The 23,377-nt window shown below is 38.3% G+C and overlaps 1 protein-coding gene across 8 annotated transcripts in view; it reads right to left on the reverse strand.

Annotated features, from left to right (window-relative positions):
- The window catches only part of Dlg2 (discs large MAGUK scaffold protein 2), a 1,620,445-nt gene that overhangs the window by 441,509 nt on the left and 1,155,559 nt on the right, over positions 1–23,377 (reverse strand). For 7 of the 8 annotated variants that reach the window (XM_050154453.1, XM_050154448.1, XM_050154445.1 and 4 more), the window contains one exon: positions 545–714. In XM_050154453.1, the coding sequence (XP_050010410.1) occupies positions 545–714 (170 nt within the window). Of the gene's footprint in view, positions 1–515; positions 715–23,377 lie in introns of those variants that run through there. The other variant, XM_050154451.1, reaches the window with a different exon arrangement.

Here is a 23,377-nt window from a genome sequence, read left to right on the forward strand (position 1 = left end):
GTGAATGGCATATGTGTGCAGGTATGCACGGAGGCCAGAAGAGGGTGTGAGAACCCTTGGAGCCAGAGAAATCTGTGCTTGTGAGCAGTCTGATAAGGGTTCTGGGAACTGAACTCAGCAAGCTCTGAACTATTGAGCAATCTCTCCAGTCCCAGTAAAGAGTATCTCTGTTACTTATATTAATATCTGGTTATGTGAAAAAAATCTGCCAGGTACATCTGAAATATTAGAAAATATTAATATGCTGGCCAAGTTATAACAAGCCTGTCAATTAAAACTTCATAGAAAATATTAAGTGGTGGTTATTATTAGTTATGGTATTTCCTACATAAATAAATGCTCTTCTTACATGAGTTTGTGTGTAGAGTTCTGGTATCTTCAACCATCTGTAAAAACCACTATCACAGAGTGTCAAGTGTGCTGGGTAAGCAATGCAGGTCAGAGATTTAAAGGTCATGGAGTAAATAGGTGGGTTATGGAGTAAATTTTAGACAAACAGCTTTGACATTTGTGCCTCAGTATGAGTCTTTTACAGTTTTATTACCTTTCGGGCCCTTGAAAAGCTTGATTTCCACGACAGTCTCCAAAATGGGTCGCCTTCTCCGCACATACAGCCGCACAATCGAGCCCGCTTCTTTGAGGGCCTCCACTGCTTTACTGTGGGAAACCTCTGACACGTCAACCTCATTCACCCGCAAGATACAATCATTGACCCTGCAAGGGAGGAAGAGGCAAGGTTGAGCAGGAGCTGGGAACCTGGAGTGAATTCACCATCGCTATCTAATTTTAACAAGGGGGCAAGAGTGTGAGAGATTTGAAAATGTTCGAATTTGTAAGGTCTCTTACCTACAGTACAAGAAATCAAGTCAAGATCAAGCTCCTTGTCGGTGTAGTGTTCCAGACAAGGATCACAAAGCTAGCCAGTTTCCCTCTTAAGACTCGACTACAGGGGTGTGACTTGAACTGAGAGGCATATGACATAGTTAGAAGGAAATGTGTCAATGACATTTTTTTTTCCTGTCTTAATTGGCTAGACTGACAGTTATGGTCTAAAGACTTCTCAGAAGTTATTGTGGCATACGATATAGACACAAAAGATGTGATTTTATCATTTAACTTTGTAAAATTCTTAACTCACTAGATATAAAAGTGTTATGCAAGGATTGTAGAAACTCTCAAAAATATAACTATGTAGGAAGGAAAAAACATATAAAACAGCCATCTCAATGTGTTTAGCTTGTTGAATTATCTTTAAATATATTTTCCCAGGAATTCATCTTGCAATATTATAAATATTGAAGCTTAGGCTTAATGAAGCTTGATGAGATCCTCAGATAATCCTGTCTAAGATGTTTCCTTAAAAAGCTAAGAATTATGTAATGCTTTGTTTCTGTCCTCACACAGGAAGGCATGATTTGACTTCCTTTCCAGTTAGTTTATTTTTATGATAATGATTAGTGATAACTTGAATATTGTCTAACAGCATGGGTTTCTGGTTAGAAAGATTTCTTCGCTCTGCCCAATCATCTTAAGGTTCCCCATCTCGGGCTACTTTGTTGGTCCAAGTCAAAAGTGAGTAACTGTTCTTACCTGACCCCTTCTTTCCCCCATTACTATACCTTCAGATAAATTTACAGAGCGAATCCAGTGATAATCCAGGTTTGCTCATATTCACTGCTACCACCTGGTTGAAGTAAGCGCCACATCTTCCCTGGATGACATCCAAAACCTCCAGACTAACATTCTTGGATCCCCTGTGTTACCTTTGGAGCCCTTCTTTTCAAAGTGACCATGGAAAAGTGAATGTGGTTGGTCCCTTTCTCTACTTCCATTCCCTTCTTCCCCCATCCAATGTCTGGTTTTGTCTAAGAGATATATTATTGGGCAAATATTTGTTGAATATGAAAAAAACAATTCAGTTGTTAAAGTCTCATCTTCTGCTTTTGTATGTATAGGCAATTTTCTCAATCTCTCTAAACCTCCACATTACTTACTTTTACAACAGTAACATCTGCTATAAATTTTTTAGGAAGCAATATACTAGACAATATATAATAATCCTTTCTGTAAATCCTAGCATATAATAAACATATTTATGGTGTAGTATGTATTGATGTATAATATTCCTAATAATGTATTTGTTTTATAGCTTTGTAGAATAAGACTGATGTCCATTGTGGAAATTAGTATAATATGTAATAAGTAGTTACACCCTTCTACTGGAAGACTAGGCAGAGACTAGATGTGTTCTAAAGTCTATGTGTCTTATGTACCTATGTATCCTATCTATCTGCCTGTTTATCAATCATCTACCTTTTTATCTATATCAATCATCTATCTGTCTATCTATCTATCTATCTATCTATCTATCTATCTATCTATCATCTAGCTATCTAGCTATCTAGCTATCATCTATCTAATCTATTTATTTATATAGATCATCTATCTATCATCTATCTATCTATCCATCTATCTATCTATCTATCTACCCATCTATCATCTATCTATCTATCTATCTATCTATCTATCTATCTATCTATCACCTATCTATTATCTATTTATTTACCCATCTATCATCACCATCATCCCCATAATCATCATCGTCATCTATTCTCTACCTACTTACTTACCCACCTATTTGTATTTATTTACTTTGCAGTGCTGGATGGCTAAGCCTAGCACTTCAGGCATACTTGGCAAGTACTCTAGTACTGAAATATACCTGGATCCTTCAAGCCTTCTTATTAAAAAACATATCTAGTGTAATGCACCATTTTATGTACATTATGCCTACCAATTAAAAATACAAGTTTATCATGGGACTATTATATAAAAGCATGGAGAGGATTTTAGGTGTATGATATCCAAATTCTTTTTAAGTCTGTTTAAGAAGCTGTTATTTCAACCCTTTATGAGAACCCACAGCAGCCTTAAAATCCTGCAACGGAAGATTTCACTAAGATGTAGTGATGTTATTTCGTCAGAACAGATGGAATGGCTTTAATAGGTTTACACATACATTTCCTCCCCAACAAAACAAAACAAAAAATACCCGGAAAGCTACCAATTAAAATAGTTTTGAGAATGTAGGCATGCATTAGGGATGCCAGCCACCCTGGAGCAGCTGGTCCTTATTTTGCTATCTCGTGATAATGAAAGAGCACAGTTTACCATTACTTCACGTGCAGAATACTAATCATATCTTGACCACTATTTTTTCATCGAAGGGAGCTGTAGTAAAAAAGGAAGGCTACATCTATTCTAACTCTACTAATTATTTCTTTTTGTGTACTTTGACATCTTTATCAGTTACAAGTATAAACAAAATACAACCTAACTCACATGGTTGTTTCTGAATATATAGGTGAGGTAGGCAATTTTAACATAGTACATAGAACGGAAGATTAACGACAATGGGTCTACATAGGAAGACACCCATCGCTCTGCATTTCATATGCCCATAAGGAAAGAGGAAGCATAGCCATGGTCGGCGTGAGGAGTCAGCAGACAGCTAACAGGTGTAGATACATGTACCACTGGAGGCATGAACATTTCTGATAAATAGACAAGACATGCCCAGAGTGATTTGTTTAAAAGGGCATATGGTAGAAATAGAAACGTGTCGTTGGAGCATCAACTGTGTGCTCTATCAGTCTGGTCTCTTCGCTCATCTTTCTCATTTCAGTTCATGAACTATTGATCTCCACTTGAAAAATAGAGAGATATCAACGGTAAGGTCACTGACGGTTGGTGAGGACAGGGGCATGATGGCCCACTGGCTTTACCTTGTTCTTTGCTAATACAAAGAATTGAGAGTTGTGGGTTTTACATTAAAATAAAAACAGATGAGAAATGCACATGGAAGTTCTTAAAAGGAGGTAATGTCAAGCTAGGGAACTAGGACATCCAACTTCCCTTCTGCCCAGTTGCTTGAAATAGAATCTGGCCAGAGGGCCACAGCTATTTAAAATTAATTTGTGTACTCTAACTGCGGATAACCTCGATGAGTAAAGTCACCCCTTCATTTTAAGGCACCTCAAATTACCTTCAAGCTCAAGCAATGCATCATTCCATCCAAATGCCCGTCCTCTACGGTATTTCTGAGCCCCTGTCTAAGAAAGCTATTTGCATACAGACTTCCTCTTCAATCTACTACTGTACCTGACAGTTCCACTCAGTGTCTGCTGTTTCAGATATGCCTGTAGTTTTGTCTGCAGCAATTTCATCTTGCAGAATGGAATTGGCCACCCAGTTAAAAAAATGGTTTCAATAGTTCCCTGGAATTTCTTCTTGCAATTCTCATGTATGTCCTTCAGTCAAATGTATTAGGAACCAAAGTCCATTTAATCACTAACACCTGCCTGCAGAAGCACACCTAATCTTCTTATCTATCAATGGAGTAACATCTCACATGATGAGGCATCACTCCAAACTAATAGTCAAGAAATTACTGGCTCTCTCTGTTGGGATATTTTTTTAAAAAAAGATTTATTTATTTATTTCTATGTGCTCTGTTGTTTTGCCTGCATGTATGTGTTTGTGTGTGAGGGTGCCAGATGCCCTTGAAGTAGTGTTCATACAGTTTTTAGTGGCCATGTTGGTACTGGGTCTTCTAGTAGAGTAGCTAGTTCTCTTAACCACTAAGCCATATCTCCAGGCCCAAGAATATATTTTAAAATAATGTGCAAAATACACTTCCCCCATAGGTATCAACATATGATTTATTGTTAAAATAGGATGCTTTGTGATTTTATATATTATTAATTTAATATGCATACCAATTCATAATACATACTAAAAGTTGCAAATATTGCTGTTTACTATGTGGGAAATATTAGAAAGAAAGAAAATGGCAAAGTTGTAGTTCTTGTTCTTAAGTAAGGCAATTATGAAAGTTTTAAAAGATATCTTTTATGTTCCTCCCTATCATATGCTTTATGTTCCCATCTATGATAGGCATATAATGTTTCAGATAACCTAAGAACAAAGTATTGGTGTGGGAAGTCCTTTGTATATGTGTTGCTTTTATTGGTTAATGAATAAAGTAACTGCTTTCGGCCAATGGCTTAACATGATATAGCCAGGCTGGAAAAGATATATACCGAGAGTATGCAGAGTCAGGAAGATGCCATGGAGCTGACAAAGGAAAAAGATGTGAGCGGCCAGCTGGAACCTTGTTGGTAGGCTATGAGCCTCGTGGTAAAATATAATAGAAATGGCTTAACCAAAGATATAAGATCTAACTAGCAATATGCTTAAGTGATTGGCCAAGCAGTGATTTAAATAATATAGTTTCTCTGTTATTACTTTAGGAGTATGGGTGGCCGGGAAACAACTCCTCTCAATTCTGAAACTTAGGAGCTGTTTAAGGAATTCATTCAACATCTTAAAGGTGAAATATCTATATCTGAAAATGGGGATAATAAGTTTCCCGTATGGCTGAAGAGAGATAATGCAATAGAGATAATTATCATTGTGCCTGATAAAAGGTAAACATCAAGAAATGTTAGTTATTGTTATGAAAAAAGTGAGAAACATTTGCATAAGAGGCACAAGAAGAAAACATAACAGATAAACATAATATGGGGGAGAAAGGAAGAAAATGAAAATCTAGATGTGAAAAATAATCATTGTTTTATTTAAGAAATGGAAGAAAGAATGTTCTGGAGGACATTTTCAGAAACAGAATTTAAAAGCAATTCTGTGGGTAAATGTTGCCTTGTGGAGCATAATGTAATTTCCTGTCCCCAAGACCATTCCTCTGCTCCCCAAGAAAGACTTTATCTGACTCAAATGAGAGCTTCAAACCAGCCTCAGCCAGAGTGTCTGAAAGTCGGCACACTTGACCGCATTTTCCCAACCCTTGCCTGGCTTCCAACCCTCTGTGCATCTTCACCCACACCCAAGTCCTCTCAGACAGTCATATAAGCTTGCATTATCACATGCCTGCCCACCCCTGTTTACTCACAAGGTACAAAAAAACATTTCTAAAGTCTCAAAAACCACTAAGGTTCTCTCTTTTTGAAGTTTCTCATTTAATTCATGAACGACATTATAACTGAAGCTAAAAATATGGAAACCAGGACAATGCAATATTTTTTTTAAGGAAAGCAACAAGACAGGTGTTTTAGAAGTTCCTAATATGCAAAGTAAAGACCCACCCACATTGCTGTAGAGTCTTTGTTGAGTAGAATGTAGAATTAACACTATTTAAGATTCCATGTTGCTGGGAGGTGGTGGCGCACACCTTTAATCCCAGCACTCGGGAGGCAGAGGCAGGCAGATCTCTGTGAGTTCTAGGCCAGCCTGGTCTATAAGAACTCATTCCAGGGCAGACTCCAAAGCTACAGAGAAACGCTATCTAAAACAAACAAACAAAGTCAAAAACAGAAAATAGAGAGATTAATATTTTAACTCATTTCCTCCACATTGACTCTCAGCAAAATAATAGAGAAAAAAAAAGACTGGGAATAAAATAGATTATTAAGAAGAAATAAAGGCTTTGTGCAAAGAGAAGGATTCTCCTAGATACTCAGTGCTCTCAGTTCATGGCTACTCTTCTCAGAGTTTAGCTGTCCAGGTCATGCTTGAGTCTGAGAATTTACTCCAAGTATCTTCCTAAATAATCCCTCTTATCATTTTAGGTTCTGGTGAACTTTTGTTACTGGTATAAAAAACTTCATCACTAGTATAGGCAGAATCTATAACCTAACACTTGGCATTATCTTTGTTAGCTTATTCCTACAGTGTTTTTATTCCTAAGTTTCTTTTATTCCTATATTGCTTTTATTTTATTTTACTTTTTGATATGGTTCTGGCACATTATGCAGCACTGGCTGTCCAAGAACTCACTATGTACTTTGTAGACTAGGTTGGCCTCAAACTCACAGAGATCCTCCTGCTTGTACCTCCAGAGAGGTGGGATAAAAGGTATGTGCCACTATTCTGGATTGCTTTTTCCTGTTATTTCAATGTCCCAGTGTCTTCTGAGAAGCTGTCTAGAGTCCATGGGGTTTGTTCAGTGTCTCTCTGTTGTCACTACAAAATGCTAATAGACTTGTCAGACTTAACAATTAAAAATAAAGGCACTCAGTTAAACTTGAATTTCACATAAATAAAAATTATTATTCAGATAAAAATTAGTTTTCCAACTATGAGGCTTGTTTGGGGCATATACTAAAATGATCTGTGTTTATTTAAACTCAAAATTCAACTAAGATACTGTGTTTATAAACATACATTATGTGAAACTATGGTCTTTGATTGATTAAAAACACAATATCCATCATATAGTTAGAAATAATCTACACACTAAATGAGTATTCTTTAACTAAAATAGGAACACTAAAGGTTATATATAGTTGTCTTCAATTAATAATACTAACTGAAGCTTAACGAGGCAATAGCAATCTATATGGATGCAACTTAAAGCTCATGTAATGTGACACCAACACCTTTCTGGTTTGTTAAAATAATTATATATGGGCAGTGTGTGATGGCACACCTTTAATCCCGACATTCAGAAGGCAGAGGCAGGGGGATCACTGAGTTTGTAGTCAGCCTGCTCCATATGACAAATTCCAGGCCCATTATAAGTCCACATGGTGATACCCTGCCTCAAAAGCTTTTCTGTTGTTTTTTCAAGACAGGGTTTCAATCACAGGCGACCCTCAGTGGGATCAAGGATCATAAGGATCATAAGGAAAAACATCAGTAGCAAGAGGAACAAAAACAAGATGGAGGCCAATGGTTCCCAAATGCTAAGCAGAGTCTGGGAGGGTTTGTTAGGTCACAAGTTGCTGGGATAGACTAGAGGTCTTTGTTTGGGTTGATGTTAGAATCTAGGAGATGGAACCTAGAACCTTCCATATAGAAACGTGCACTCTGACATTGAGTTCTACTCCCTGCCTCCTAGAGTTACTAAGCAGGTCTAGAAGAAGATAAGATTCCAATCCTCAAGCACCTAGCTGTTTTGTCTGTACTTTAGGTTTTGAAGGAACAATCTGCTTAGCTTGTGTCAATTGCAAAATGAAAAGAAGCTGTCGATCTTTTAAATATCAGACAATTATGACCCAAGTCTTGATTTCTGATGACGCAACCAAACAGCTCATTTTACAACTCGCTACTATTTGGAACAAATCTTAAAGGAAACCTGGCCCAGGAGACCAGCACGGCACACTGAGAAACCACGAACACGCTAACCATTTTCTCCCATGTACTTTGTGTTCTAGACTCTTTCTCTTTTGTTCAGCGTTAGCCAATGTGGTCACTTTGTTCTCCGTTTTAACGGGGCTCCGCTCTCCTCCATAATGCTGGGCAAGAGGGGCCGTATTTATTATGCATGGACGCCATCTTCTACAGTGAACACACCGTCTCTCCCTCTCCATTTGCCGCTTCATTTCCCGTCCGCAAAATGCTTTCGGGACTCTCTGCAGCTGTCATCTGGGAAACATCACAGCTTTCCACAACAGGGGGAAGAAATTGCTATTTCAGCACCAGTGATTGGTCTTTGGGCTCTTTCCTGGAGAAGCAGAGCTGCCAGTAACAAATCTCAAGCCAGGCAGCTTAATGACTATAACAAAGCAAGTAGGCACTGAGTAGGAATTTCAAAGAGAGAACCATAGGACTGGACAATGCTTATTCTGCCTACTATAAAATTCTGCCCACGGACAGGAGGACAGCCTGTCACCTTTCATGAGATGGGGTGCTGTTCCTTCCACCTGGATTCAGCTACTACAGCAGCTTCACGGCTTTTCTGGTGTCAGGCTAATAAGTCACTCTCTACTCCACCCAGAGGAAAAGGAAGGGAACTCTTCCCAAATCAAATCTGCCAACCCTCAGATTTCTGCTCAGTCCTCAGTTTCTGCTCAACCCTCAATGTCTCAAGACTTACTAAACACATACAAAATAAGGACAACGACTTATTTTTATTTGTCTGACAAGCAGTTTTTATTTAAGCAGTAGCATCATGTATGAAGTCTAAGTTTGGACTTATTCCTTTTATACTCGTCTGTAAACATGCCACTATGTTCGATTCCATATTTCTTTCTTTTTCCAAATAGCCAGTTAAATCTGCCCTCATTCAGGGAAAGTTCATTCTCCATGACCTCAGGCAATGAATGTTTCAGAATCACTAAAGTTCTCATTGCTCATAATGCCCTGGAGTGCAAAGACAAGGTGGATTCTCATCCAAAACTGCAAGGGAGCTGGGTACCTTGCTAGACCTACTACTAGGTAAAAAAATTGTACTTTAGGAAATGTGACTTCAAATGTTGGATTTACTCCTTTATTTCCCTCTATTCGAATATTTTCCAATACTAGACACAGATGTTGTCCCTGATACAAGGGATTCATAATTACACACGTTGTTTCACTCGAAATCCCCTTTCCTTTGTGATAGTGAGAAATATTTAGGTGAGAAGCTGAGATGCACAGGAAACAAAGTGCAGCGGTGAGAACATTAGGTTTGGAAAGCAATCACAGATTCTAGTCCTGGAGTTCCCACTGCCCGGTTAGCCAATTTTCTTCTGTCTGGAATCATTGAATTTAATGATTTTTAATTTAATTTAATTATTTTTTAATTGAATTCAATGGGTTTTAAAATTCTGTTCACTCTACCTCTGATGTTTTACAGATCAAAATTTAAGGTCATCTAAGTCTTGTATTTATCTATTTGTAAGTCAAGAGCACACCTCAAATGGATCAAAATGCCAAATTATTCTTTTTTTTCCTTTTTCTTTTCTTATTAGGAATTATTTTTGTACCATCTTTTCTCATTTTACACAGGTATCACTGTTTCTCCTTCTTTACCTCTTCCTGCTTCACCCTCCCCCACCCCTCCTCAGAGAGGGTAAGGCTTCCCATGGGAAGTCAACAAAGTCTGACACTTCACTTCATTGGGGTACTACTCAGAGAAAAAAAAATGGCATCTTGAAATTTTTTTTTGCCAAAATTATTATTTCTTTCCCTTGGAGAACACTTTCCTTCACTTTTCATCTTCACCAAGTTAAATTATTCCAAGGCCAGAAATGCATGGTGTGGGAGGGTTGTTTGTCTCCTTTTCCCTTGGCCATACATCTAGTCTATAACACAACACATACACACACACACACACACACACACACACACGTGGGAGGGGAGAGGAGACAGTGAGAGAGACAGAGAAATTTTGGATCTCTTCCCCTACTAATTCCTCTAGTCCTGGCCCTTATTGTCAACTAGATTCTAGAAAATCTCATTATTGCCTTTCTTGCCTCTTGCATTGTCTCCTAGTAACCCCTTGTGGTAGTTACAGTTTGTCTTGCTGGGATGAAGCACCATAACCAAAAAAATTGAGGTGGAAAGGTTTTACTTGACTTATACTTCCACTTCTAGTCCATCATTGGAGGAAGTCAGGACAGGGACTCACACAGGACAAGAACCTGGAGGCGGGAGCTGATACAAAGACCATGAGGATTGCTGCTTACTGGCTTGCTCTTCACAGCCTGCTAAGCCTGCTTTGTCTTAGAACCCAGGAACAGGAATGGATTGGCCCCACCAATCAGTCACTAATTAAGAAAATACCCTACAGTCTTGCGTGCCATGCTCTCAGACGATGATCGTTTATGTCAAATTGGCAAAAACTCATCTGCTCACCTCTTTCTTAACCTATTCCCAGAATCTTGTTACTGATCGCTTTATCCTAAATTTGCTAGTCTTCAATCATTTCCAACTGCCTATGGCAGACTTTCAAGCATTTAAAATTACCAAGTCAAGATCTATTTGCAAATTAAATCTTGTTCAGAAGCCACAGAGCATACAATTACAATTATTTAAAGTCATAGGAAAGGCAGGGTTTTCATGATTTCTGCATCAGAGGAAAAAGGGGCATGAGAACACGGCTTGCTGGACAGTCTTAACTGTTTCTCTCTGGGGGTTCTGAGAGAACCAGGGTCAGCATGCCACAGACAAGTGGGCAGAGCCCATTGCACACAGAGGAGACTGTGGGTAATACCTTTTCTTCTTTAAGCTTAGAGCCCCAGCTGAAAAGAATCTTTTTCTAATCCCCAGAAAGGCTTCCTCTGGGCTTCTGGTAGCAAAACTCTGTGGGATATGAGGAATAAAGACTGGATCCACCTGCCTGTTTAAGAAAGCCCAAAGGCCTTGAGAAGCCCACAAAGTCTTCAGCAATCTGGTTATTGTTTACTGCCCCAGCCCTGTCTCTTGTTATACGTTAGTTTGCTCAAACATAGCACAGATTCATGGTATGAGCCTGTCCTTGGCTAGCTAGGCCACCTTTAGATTTCAGTTGTCTGTCAAGTATCCTACCCCCTTTTCAACACAGCTACTCACTCTGAAGTTGCTCTATAGTTTAACAGTAGCCTTAGAAAAGTGAGCTACTAAAATTTTATGTAAATGTTGTGGCACAGAAGATCACATGGGCTATCCTCAGAACATAGGGTGAGCCCCTCCCCCCCGGACCTTTGGCATTAACAGGGTAAAGGGGGACAGAGAAGAGTGCTTATTAGAAACTACACATGTCACTACAAATGTCACTGGATTACATGTGGGAAGAGAGGAAAGGGAAGAAGCATTTACTTTTATTTCTATTTATAAATTGTGATTCACTCGGAAAAATCTACCTTGCTTACTTTTGAATGTTTAGCACCTCTAGGGGTGCCTGGAACAGAGCTGGCAGAGTAGAGGATTGGTAAATGTATAAATACATTTAGAAGTGTGGTAGTTAGTCAGTGACATCTTTGCTGTGTATAGCCACACCTTCTCCAGTTATCCTGCGCTACAGTGATACTCTCTTGTCATCCCAGTCTCTTTGGCATAAAAAGGACAAACTCCAATGTATTCCACCTGAGATACAAACTATCCTTCACAGTCATATTCACGTTCAAGAAAACACCCTAGTTAGAAGACAAGGTCTCCACAAAGGCAATTGACTGCCAACAATAAAATCTCAAATATTGCTACAGCCATGTTTGATCAGCCAATAAGTATCAAGCATCTACTACACACAGTGTAGGGTACACGGAAACCAAGGAAACAATTTTGATCTAAGGATACTGGCCACAGACCCAGGGAATAAGGTAGAGGATATACACAAGATCATATCACAGGGAGAGCAGCTCATATTCTCTTACATATAAAAACAATTCCAGCTTAAGAATGCCTTTCCATCATTAGAATTCAGGTAATAATTTTAGAGTTTTGTTGGTCATTTCCATGGTTATTTTGATATTTAACATTCTTTTTCATAGACATAACATAACATAATAAAAGAATTGAAGGATGTGGTCATGCCCCTTATTGTGATGCTTGCCTTAGCTAGGGGTATAGGAGATGCTCACTAATACTCGACCAACTTTGGAAGAACACAGAATCTCAGAAGCCCAAAACTGCACTTATCCACACAAATACATATTTGATGGTAAGGAATTTTGATGGTTTCTGATATGGTTAGAATATTTAAGATGAATTTTAAAGTGTTTAAAAATTTTAATTTTAAATGGTTTAAAGAATTTAAAAATATTTAAAACCATGAACTAAATGCTACAGTGAGTAAATTAATTGCTTGCTATAAGGACATAATCTTTGTGAAGTTCAAGAACACATGCGGTATATTTATGCTTCTTTTGTCTGACCTATTATATTCCCTCCACCCTGACTTGAACGCAGGTTTCCCGAGAAAAGAGTCCTTGTCTGTAACTCTCACAGTTCCTCAGACAAGAAGGCACAATTATTCACCCATTATCTCTTAGGCCATTGTTTCCTTTTTGTCTACATCCACCAGTTGTTCTATTTCCAACAAAAACAAGCCCATCTCTTCGTTCCATCTCTAATACCTTTATTCTGCTGGAAGCCACCAACACTTCTAGTACCATCTTCATGAAGCCAGACGTCCTATTTTCAGATTTAAATATATGGCCTGGACATTAGTCTTCAGGATCGAATGGAATGGCGTTAGAACGCCCTAGGAGATTGAGGCACAGTGAGAATTACCTGAAGGGAGAGGATACACTGAATATCTGCCTTATTATCTGTGAGCTAACGGCTTGCATGGGGAGGGGGGACAGAAAGACAAAGCCAGCTGAGTGTAAGCATTCTCCTTCCCCTGATTCCTGGCTCAGTATGATGTGAGCTGATCTTCTCAGCTATGTCTTTATGGTTCTGATAGATGGAACCCTTTGAAAGCTAGAGCCAGAATAAATCATTTCCCTGGTTAAGTTTTTCTGTCAAGCATTTTTTTTTTTTACCACTGCCCTCCTTCCTGCTTCATTCCATCCTCTATGACCCTACTTTTAAAAGTTCCTGCTATACACCTGGCTCATTCATGCCATAGGACAGTTGGATCTGTTGAGTTCTCAGCTTTGAAAGAATTTTTCTTCATTTGGCTACATTATTTTGTCTCTACTATCTGGCCTTAAAAGCAATCCCTTTCAAAAAGCCCAACACGATCCCTTAACGCAAAGTAGCTACCAAGTATGCATCATGTGTTACTTTCCCTTGTCATCTGTAGAGCATGTATGACTGGTGTATTTCTTTCCATCAAATATGTTAGAGATAAAATTTACATTTCATCATTAACATCTGTCCATGGAATTATCTAAACACATGACAACCAAATATTCTCTAACATGCTGTGGCATTACTCAAAATCAAATAAACAATGAGTTGTTTCTTCATAGTAATATAAAAATAATCATATGACAATTTATACATTGTGCGTACTTATTTATTTTCTACAAAAATTAAAATAGTAAGCTTTTTAGAGAAGAAACATTGTCTTATTATTTCATCTATAACTAATAGAAAAGGGCTAAGTCTATAGTAGTTGTTCAATCAATAGTGAAATAACAGTATTATTGAATAAAAGCATGAACAAATTAACAGGAAAATATTGTGTTGGGCTTGTTAGTAATGGAATATGTATCATTTGCTGCCCAAATTTGAATTCTGATAGCTCAAAGATCTTCTTAACTTCAAACCTATAATTACTGGAATGATTTGATTCTGGCAAAGGTTGTGAGCAATTCCCCACACAGCAGATAATGCTAAATTGCCTGAAGCTACTAATTTCCAAGGGAAGATGATTGGCAAGGTTGTTCTCTGACCTTTCCTAAGCTTTAAAAATCAGCTGCTATTGTTTTTGTGATTTTATATTTTCCAAACTCTCCATTTCTCCCTAAGCTTAATCACATTCCACAACATAAACTCAAATTGATTTTGTGATGAACTCTCATGGCATATTTTGAAATTTCTGGTGACATTTTGTGATCCCATGAAAGCAAACGGGCTCTCTCTTTACAAATATATGCTTGATCTCTTACCTCATTCCTCAGCTACAGACAAAAATACAGAGGCCTGGGGTTGGAGGCGTGAGGATAAGGGCAAGAAGAAGGTCACCCTTGCTTACAAAAGATCATCTGACTTTTCAGTATATGGTCCATTGAAATTCATAATTTTCTCTTCGGAGTCCAAAGCAATCCACTGTTGTCTGTGATTTGGACTTTTTTGGCATGACCTTAAAACTGTCAATGAAACTTCATTTACGAGCATAAAAGAACAGAGGATTCTATAATAATAAGTTTTGTGGCATTACTTAGTAAAAGTGTCTGCCCGCAAGGGTAGAGAAGCTTCCAGAATAACAGAAAGCAACAATTAAAGTGACACACTTTCCTATGGCTCCTGTGACAACTGTACTGGTCTCTGATGGTGATTTCTGACCACTTAGCAGTTTTCCATTTATGAAACATGCCAACCACATCTTCTCTTGCACATATAACCTCTAGAAATATGCTCGTTAGATACAGCTCTATTTTCAAATGGAAAAGTTGGGTAGATATGGTTTTATTTGTCTCATTGAAAACAAAAATTCCTACTGTAATTACATTTTCATTATTTTAGAAATAAAGATAGATGATTTAATATACTGAAGTAAGTTTATCAGCCATACATTAATAATAATCAGAAGAAGTTAGTCTTAAAGAGAAATTTAAATATTTAAAGTTTTATAGTCATAGAGAATTTGGGGAAACATAACACTTTATTTATACATGCATTTTTGTTTCATATAACTCTCTGGGCATGGAGCATAAGGTCTAACATTAAAATATATCAGGCTAAAACTCTGAGAGAATGTGAAAAAGAAACGTAAATTCAAGGAGGAAAATGAATGACAACTCAAGCAAATCTTGCCATTCAGATTTCCTATTGCAAGCACAGCCTCCAATCAGCATATAGTTATTGTCCACTGGTGGTACATGAAATAGTGATGTCATAGAGAAATGGTGTTGTGCAATTTACAGGAGTCCAGAAATTAACATTCAGTGCTAATATCTATATTCAGGATTAAACAAGATGCTATTTTGAGACATACAAAATGGAGCTCATTGGGGGTTTTTGTTCGTTTTGTTTGTTTGTAGGGCTGAAAACCAATTGGTAGAGGAGATCAAAGTGAAGATGTAGAGAGGGTTGATCAGAGGGAGAAAAGCATAAGAAAGTAGGAGCTAGGAATTGTATTCCTAGTGCTGGATTCATGGACCAAGAAGAGGATTCAACAGATTTGCTTTGGTTACGTATCCTATACTGGTGATGTTAGTAGATGTGTTTTCTGTTATTTTTGGTTGAGGTATTGTGAGAGACTCAAACTGGAATTTGACAAGGAAGAATTGCAAAGGGAATATATAGAGAGGCTGTGCACAAAGTGCTCTTCTGATAGGCATGGCTCATACTTTGTTTATTAACTGTACCGACAAACAAGTCGGTAGAATGGGAAGAGCGGTCACAGGTCTCAAATCCTGTAATCTGTAACGAAAATTGTTTTAGTGCCGCTAGCGAACAGTTGCTTTTCAACTTTATTAAAGGCAAAAATAGAAATCTTTTATTTAATGGACGGATTAATCATCAAGTCATTGCTCACCATGCAAAAAATAATCATTGCACATCAGCAAAAAAAGTATTTTAGGTTTTTTTTTTTTTTTTTATTTCTAGGCGATGAACCCTAGCGGTTGTGGGGGTTGGCACTGTGCACACTCTTCTCTGGAGTGTGGAGAACAGCAACGGCATGAGCTCGAGTGTGAACAGAGGAGCTTCCGGTGGCTGCAGGCGCCCTTCCGGGCAGGTGAGCTGTGGATCTAAAACCTCAATACTAAACCTGGTCAAGTAGTCACTGAAATATAAATTACTCAAACAGGAAGCCTCTGCTCGAACTTACATCCTGAAGTTAAAAATATTTCAGAATGTCATCTTAAGTCATTATTTTTACTCGTTCTCTCACAGAGCAATAGCGAAATTGTCCTAGTTTTCCTCCTAGCAAGATTTCTGAAGTTCCAAACCCGTGTGTCCAGCTTCCTGCTCAACACCTGCTCTCAAATTCATCACCGACATTAGAAACCCAAGGTTGTCCAAAATGCAACCATTGAGTTCTGTTCCAACTCTGCCTCCCCTCCAGGCTACGCCACTTGCCACACTTGAGAACTCAAAGTCATCCCAACACTGTGATGAGATCTTATACTCCACATAAACAGAGATAACCATGTGAGGAGTGCATGACCCTGGATCCAGGGCAGAGAAGATACAGAGGGTTTATTAAAGAGAATAGTTTCCTCATAATATCAGAAGTTACACCAGCATGACTGCCCAAACATGAGGGGAATCGGTGCGTGTCAAAGTGGAGAAAGAAAATACACAAGGCTTCAACTCTACATAAAGAACTATAGGCATTATGTATACTATAGATTATACTTAGGAACATATATGTATATAGAGATATGCATGTATAAAGTGACCATTAATTTTAAGGGGACCAGAGGAATTATGGGAAGGTTTTGAGGGAGAAATGCTGAAATTATGTTATAATTTCAAAAATAAAATTCAAAGAACAATAGCATTTCCCTTCCATCCTACTTCAAATTATAACTGAATCCTATAAAGTTTACCTTTTAAGCATATTTTAGCTTGTACCCGTTTCTCAGTATTTAGTTAGATTCTTAGTCCAAGCTGTTGTCATTGATTATCTGTATTTTGACAATCACTTCTTAAGCCACCTTCCTTGTGTATGCTCTAGTTAGCTCAGCCAGACTCTACAAACAACCAGATAGCTTCTTCTATACAGCAACGATTCAGTTTAGCCACTTTTTCCATGGGAACACTCAAGGTCTCAGAATTCATTGGAGACAGATTTAAAAATAAAATAAAATAAAATAAAATAAAATAAAATAAAATAAAACAGCTACATAATGTGGTGGCCAAGGTTTTCCCGGCCTGGAAATCACATTGTTCTGATTCCTTTCGTCCTGGGATTCTGTCCTGTCTGCCAATCATTTTGACATTTTCCCTGTCTGTCTGCAGGCCTTTGGAACACTCTCTTGGTCTCGAGCCTTCTCTAGTCTCAGCCACTCACTCTTGCGTTTCAGCTTAAACACCACCTCTCTGCAGGCTTCCCTTGAGCACTCTGGGTTAGGGTAGACGATGTTCCCAATCCCAGTCTTTCAGAGCACTGCACACTTCCGCCATGGCACCCACTCTTTGGTTCTACTACTACTTGACAGAGAACATCTTTCTTTAAGAGTAGAGATTCTGGTTCTGGTTCCCTTCTCAATTCCAGCTGTGTGCCTCACACACAACAGAAAATCAACAAATCTGTGCATAACAGAGGCTGAGGGGAAAAGGTGGCAGATTCTGTGTGTTGAATGAATGTTTGCTATGTATCTTATGTTTATCATATCCAAAGATTTGCCCACTTCAATGACATGTCGCTGAAACATGACAGTCATCTTCAAAATATCTTTTTCACAGCTTTGAATTTTCTGAAACCGTCAACTCTCATTCTGATTTGACTCATCCTGACTCTGTTGTGTTTGCATATTGATGTGGCCTGAGTGTTTGAGAAGTGGCAACGCAATGGCCATGAGGACATGGCATAGAAAGCATCTCTGAGGACTCTGATCAACAGAAAGTCTTAAAATGAACTTGTCATACAGATAGGTATGACTTAGCAATACTACACATCTAAGATAATGGCTGTTAACTGTCAACACAGACATTCATTATTCAACCTGGGCATGAAGCTGAGAAAGTAGTCTTTCATTCATCATCTTCTAGAATAAAGCAACACTTGTTTTTAAATTGTCTGTCTTTCTCTTTTGTGATTTGTTAAAACTGGACTATAATAATTAAGGAGATGAATTGAAGGTAAGGAAGAAACAAAATTATAGCAACATTATAATTATTACTGGTATATTACATTATAAATTATAGTCCTGATGTTTATGTTCCAATGACCACATTAACTTCTATAACCAAAATAACTTGGACAAAATGAGTTTTCACAGACTAACTCCAGCTCACTGAGCTGAGGATACTTGTGAGTTCTTAGTGAGTATTGGATCATCGAGGATACTGAACGTTACTTTCATTGTAGAAGCTGGTTTATTTTGGGGAAAGTTTCTCTTTCTTTTTAAAAATTATTTTATTTATTTTTATCATTATCATCTGTATCCAGTCAACCTCGGCATAGCCATGTAGTTCAGCTTCAGTGGAGGCCTTGTCTCAAAAGTAAATGTGGAGAGTGAATGAGGGAGATAATGGATGTCAGCTTCTATTACACACACACACACACACACATACACACACACACACAAGTGCACATTCAAATACCTACAGTGGTAAGTACATACACCAAACACAATGTAACAATACAGCATAACACACATCTGTACACACAAACACATGCATACATGTATGCACACACACATGCATACAGACACACACAGATTACACACACACACACAGACTCACACAGATCCAAGTGTACAACTATATACTTACAGTGGTTAAGTATATACACCATATATACCACATAACACATAGAGTATAACACACATACACAAGTGCGCATTCAAATACCTACAGTGGACATACACATAATACAGCATAACACACATAGGCACACACATACACATGCACACATGCATACACACATGCATACAGACATACATACAGACACAAATATACACAGACTCACAGGCTCACACAGATCTAAGTGTACAATCATACCTACAGTGTTAAGTACATGCACAATACATACCATCTAACAGTAGAGTATAACACACACATGTACACACACGTACACAGCAATAGAAAAGATAAAAAGAATCCATGTACTTAAATGTGAGAATACAATTAATAGATTGATTGGTGATGGGATTATTAATGCTTTTAACTTATAAAATACTTGTATTTTCAAAGATTTCTGCAAGAAACATGAATTACTTTACATAATTATCTTCAAACACAAAGTTACTGGGTTCTTTTATCTTAATACCGGGTTGTTAAATGACTAGATTGCAATCTACACCAATCAGACATTTTCTCACAAGATGATTTACATGCCACTTTGATAAATATATTTATTAAAGATTTACTTCTGTTTTAAGTGTGTGTGTGTGTGTGTGTGTGTGTGTGCTCACACGCACATGTGTGTCTGCTTGTGGGTATATTCACATGAGTGCAGGTGCCTCAGTAGGCTACAAGAGAGTGTTGAGTTTCCTGGAGCTGGGGTGACAGGTGTTGCTAAGCCACCTGATGTGCGTGCTGGGAACCAAACTTGGGTCCTCTACAAAAGCAGAACATGCTCTCGCTTCTGAGCCATCTCTCTATCCCTAGTGCTTTAAGATTTAATATTGTGGCTTGCATGTTGGTAGGGTTTTGTGTTCATAGATTCTTAAGTATATGCCCAGTTAATCATATGCAAATAATTGTCACTACATGCTATACTGGGAAAGAAGTGGGCAGATTTTGAGTCTCAGCCATTTATACATAAATGAGCACAGCGGGGTCTTTGTAATAAGATAAGAGAAAGACTTCTCAGATGATTTAAGTTTCTCTTTTTTTTTTCCGAGATGTTAATCATTTTTTTTTATTCTCAATACAGTCAGTATATAGTAATTTGTAACTAATCCTGTATTTAAATTTTATGATATTTTCACAAAGATGATTCCTAGAACTGCCTAATTCACAGGGGCCATAAAATCCAAACCCACAGCTGTCAATAAACAAAAATCACTTGTGATTGTGGATCCCCTGATAGCACTGTGCCTCCTGTGGAAAGAGTTGAAGGGATGGGACTGTGCGTGAGAAAACGGTAATGAGAAAAGCTCCACAGAGAGGGTGTCGGAGATAAAGCAGAGGGAGTGAAAGATCAGGAACATGGAACAAGAAATCTAGTTACTGTCATCAGAATTCCCACAGCCTGACAGGAAGAGCTGTAGGTGTGACAACTGTGTAGAAAGTGAAAGAGTAAAGTCCACTGATAATGCTTCTGAGTGAGCCTAATGTAGTTTTGAGTTTAGGAAGGCAATTGGTAGCAAAACATTTAATACTTAAAGGAGTAGTCAAAAGAGTGAGTATGGTGTTGAGGGAGTCTGCATCAGGAATGCTTCAAACAGGAGACCCTCCAGAAGAGGCAGAACCATGCTCTAGCAGTGCTTTAAAGTTAAATGAAATAATACAAAGGTATATTTTTTTAGCATTTTAAATAAAATAGTCTATGTCTGAAACCAAAAAGTAAAAGGAAATTGCTGAAGAATGACCTATAATAATATATTTGGGGAATGATTTTGTAGTAAATAACTTCTCAGGTCTTACAACTTGATCATTATTTATTTGTTTATTTATTTAAATTGGCTCCTCAGATATAAGGTTTTCATACTATATCTGGTTTTGTCATTTGTTATGGATAAGACACAGTACTGGGTGTTATAATGAGGAGACTAGTGAATGAACAAGAGAACATTAGACACACAGAAGACTGCTGTATTGAGGGGACTTAGAGTCCCATATTTTCTTTCCTAAGATACATCTGTCAATAAAATGGCAGTCATCTAAACAAATAATTTAGGTTAAGAAGCCAGAGGAGTAAACATTGCAAACTGAATGTAAGTAACCCTAGAAGCCAATAGCACTATAGGCAACATGTGTACTTATTATTTTAGTTCTATTGGGCCTGAAAACTAGGAGCATATTTCCTGTATCATACTTTCCAGTTATCATTTATGGGATTAATATTCATGGTCCTTGTAAGAAAAATCTATAAACTCAGGGCAAGCATATCTCTCGAGTTTGCTCCTATCAAAGCCAAGTAGATATAGCTGGGATTTGCCAAGTCAAAGGATTGGACTGTGCTTTTACGGCTATGTGAACTCCTCCCAAGTTCATATCCACAGAGCTAACAATGCCAGCCTGGCGCACAATACTGGGCTCCAAAGTGCCCCAAAGAAATTATGTTAAGAAGTAGGTGGCGCTTTGGTATGTAAATCGTAGCACCATGTACATTTTTTTTAAGGGTCTTCTCAGGGAAAGAAGGAAGATGTGTTTGGGGAGGGGCTGTGAATGGAGAGGCTCTCCAGACGCTGAAAATTCCTGGTGTAACATATCTGAATGTGACTTTCAATGTCACCTTCTCTGCGAAACTAAAGTATAATTTGTTTTCCCTGGTTAGATGGCGGTCACGAGTAGGGTAGATCATATAACAGATGTCACAGAGGATGAGGGGTACCCTGTACCCAAGGTTGCCTGGCATGCAATAGCTCGGACATCCATGTGAGACTACTTTTGACCACCGCCTTTGCTTCTGCCAACGTCGGTGTCAACCCGGTACTTACCATTCTATAGCCTCAGTGAAGCTGAAGTCCTCTCCCTAAGTGAACTTTAGTGAGCCTCTTCTCACAGAGGTTCTGACCTTGGGATTCTTGGGATTTGTGTGGCTGTTTTTAGCAAGAATCCTGCCAAAGCAGCTTAGGAAGAATCTCTCAATCTGGTATCTGATCACCAGAGCCTTCAAAAATAATCCGGTTAGGTCAATTTAGCAAGCATCTCTCCTCTTGCCCGAGTGCTTTCTCGTATCAGTTTCCTGTCTACCAAACGTGACCCTACTCCTTGTCTGAAAATCTCCATTTCTCTATGTGGGATTTAGACACAATCCTATTTCTATACTGAAGTCTCTTTTTCCCCTATTGCAATAGTCCTCAAATAAAATCTGTTCTTGTCAGTTTAACTATTGCCTTGCCTTGGCTCTATTTGTTTATTATTATTATTATTATTATTATTATTATTATTATTATTATTATTATTATTTTATTACTTTAAAAATACCAATCCAAATTCCCATTCCCTCTCCTCCCCTCTCCTGTCCCACTCCCTCCACAAACCCTCCCATCCTACTCCCCCTCCAATCTTTTTTTTCTTTTTTTCACCTTCTCCCAGCCTCCCATTTCCTTCCCCCTCCTCCCACTCTTCTCCTCCTCCCCCCCCTCCTCTCCCCCTCCCTCTCCAGTCCGAAGAGCAGTCAGGGTTCCCTGCCCTGTGGAAAGTCCAAGGTCCTTGCCCCTCCATCCAGGTCTAGGAAGGTGAACATCCAAACTGGCTAGGCTCCCACACAGCCAGAACATCCCCTCTATTTGTTTTTTATTCCAGTAGGGGAGGAGAGCCAGTAGTTCTAACACTTTTATGATTTAAGCATCTAACTGTTAAGCTTATTTGCAGTGACATCACACTTTCAGGAATGGCAACATGCCTTCTTGAGAGGTTATTGGAAATAAATCAGAACTAGTGGCATGATGTGTAAACTTGAAATCAACTCTTGCCTATAAAAAATGCTTTAAGGACTAGGTCTTCTGAGAACTGGAAATTCATTCTGAACAAAAACTTAATTTCCTGGCCATGGTAATAATATTCTGAACTTCTCAGATTCACAACAATCATCAGACATCTAGAATATAATTATGAAATGAAATACTCTTCAAGTTCTTCCACAGTGATCATTTTATGGATAAAGATGGTATGGTGAAGAAGGTTCTGGAACCTTCCTAGGGCCTTTTAGTTATGGAGGGTCTCCAGGTCTCTCACTTCATTAGAGTAGCAGAAGGTTCTTTTAGCTTTTACTCAGAGTTAGTTGCAGATATAAAGACAATGCAGAAGTTTCTCCCTGTGCATACAGCATGGGCTAGAACTGAGTCGGAAGCTTTAGAGCCCAGGATACCAATTTAAGGGATATGTACATTGCTCCTACATCTTAGCAAACCCATCATCCCTCTGGGAGGAGGCGCTAGGCTAGTCTGCCTTTTCCTTTAGTCTAATTAGATAAGTAGATTTCATGAGATACTCTGGATCAATCCTTGTGACGTTTAAAGGAACACAGCAATTTATTTTCAACTTTAAAATCAGAAATGCTACCTATTGGATAGTACCTAGAGTGTTGGCATTTTAATATCTGGGGCATAAGACCAAATGCCTGCTGGCATGTTTAGGAAATATTATATGGCTTACACACACACACACACACACACACACACACACACACACACACACACACACACACACAGAGCTG

The sequence above is a fragment of the Alexandromys fortis genome, unplaced genomic scaffold, assembly GCF_014885135.2.
Source record: "Alexandromys fortis isolate MF-2015 unplaced genomic scaffold, M_Fortis_MF-2015_v1.1 scaffold_77, whole genome shotgun sequence".
In the NCBI taxonomy this organism is placed as follows: Eukaryota; Metazoa; Chordata; class Mammalia; order Rodentia; family Cricetidae; genus Alexandromys; species Alexandromys fortis.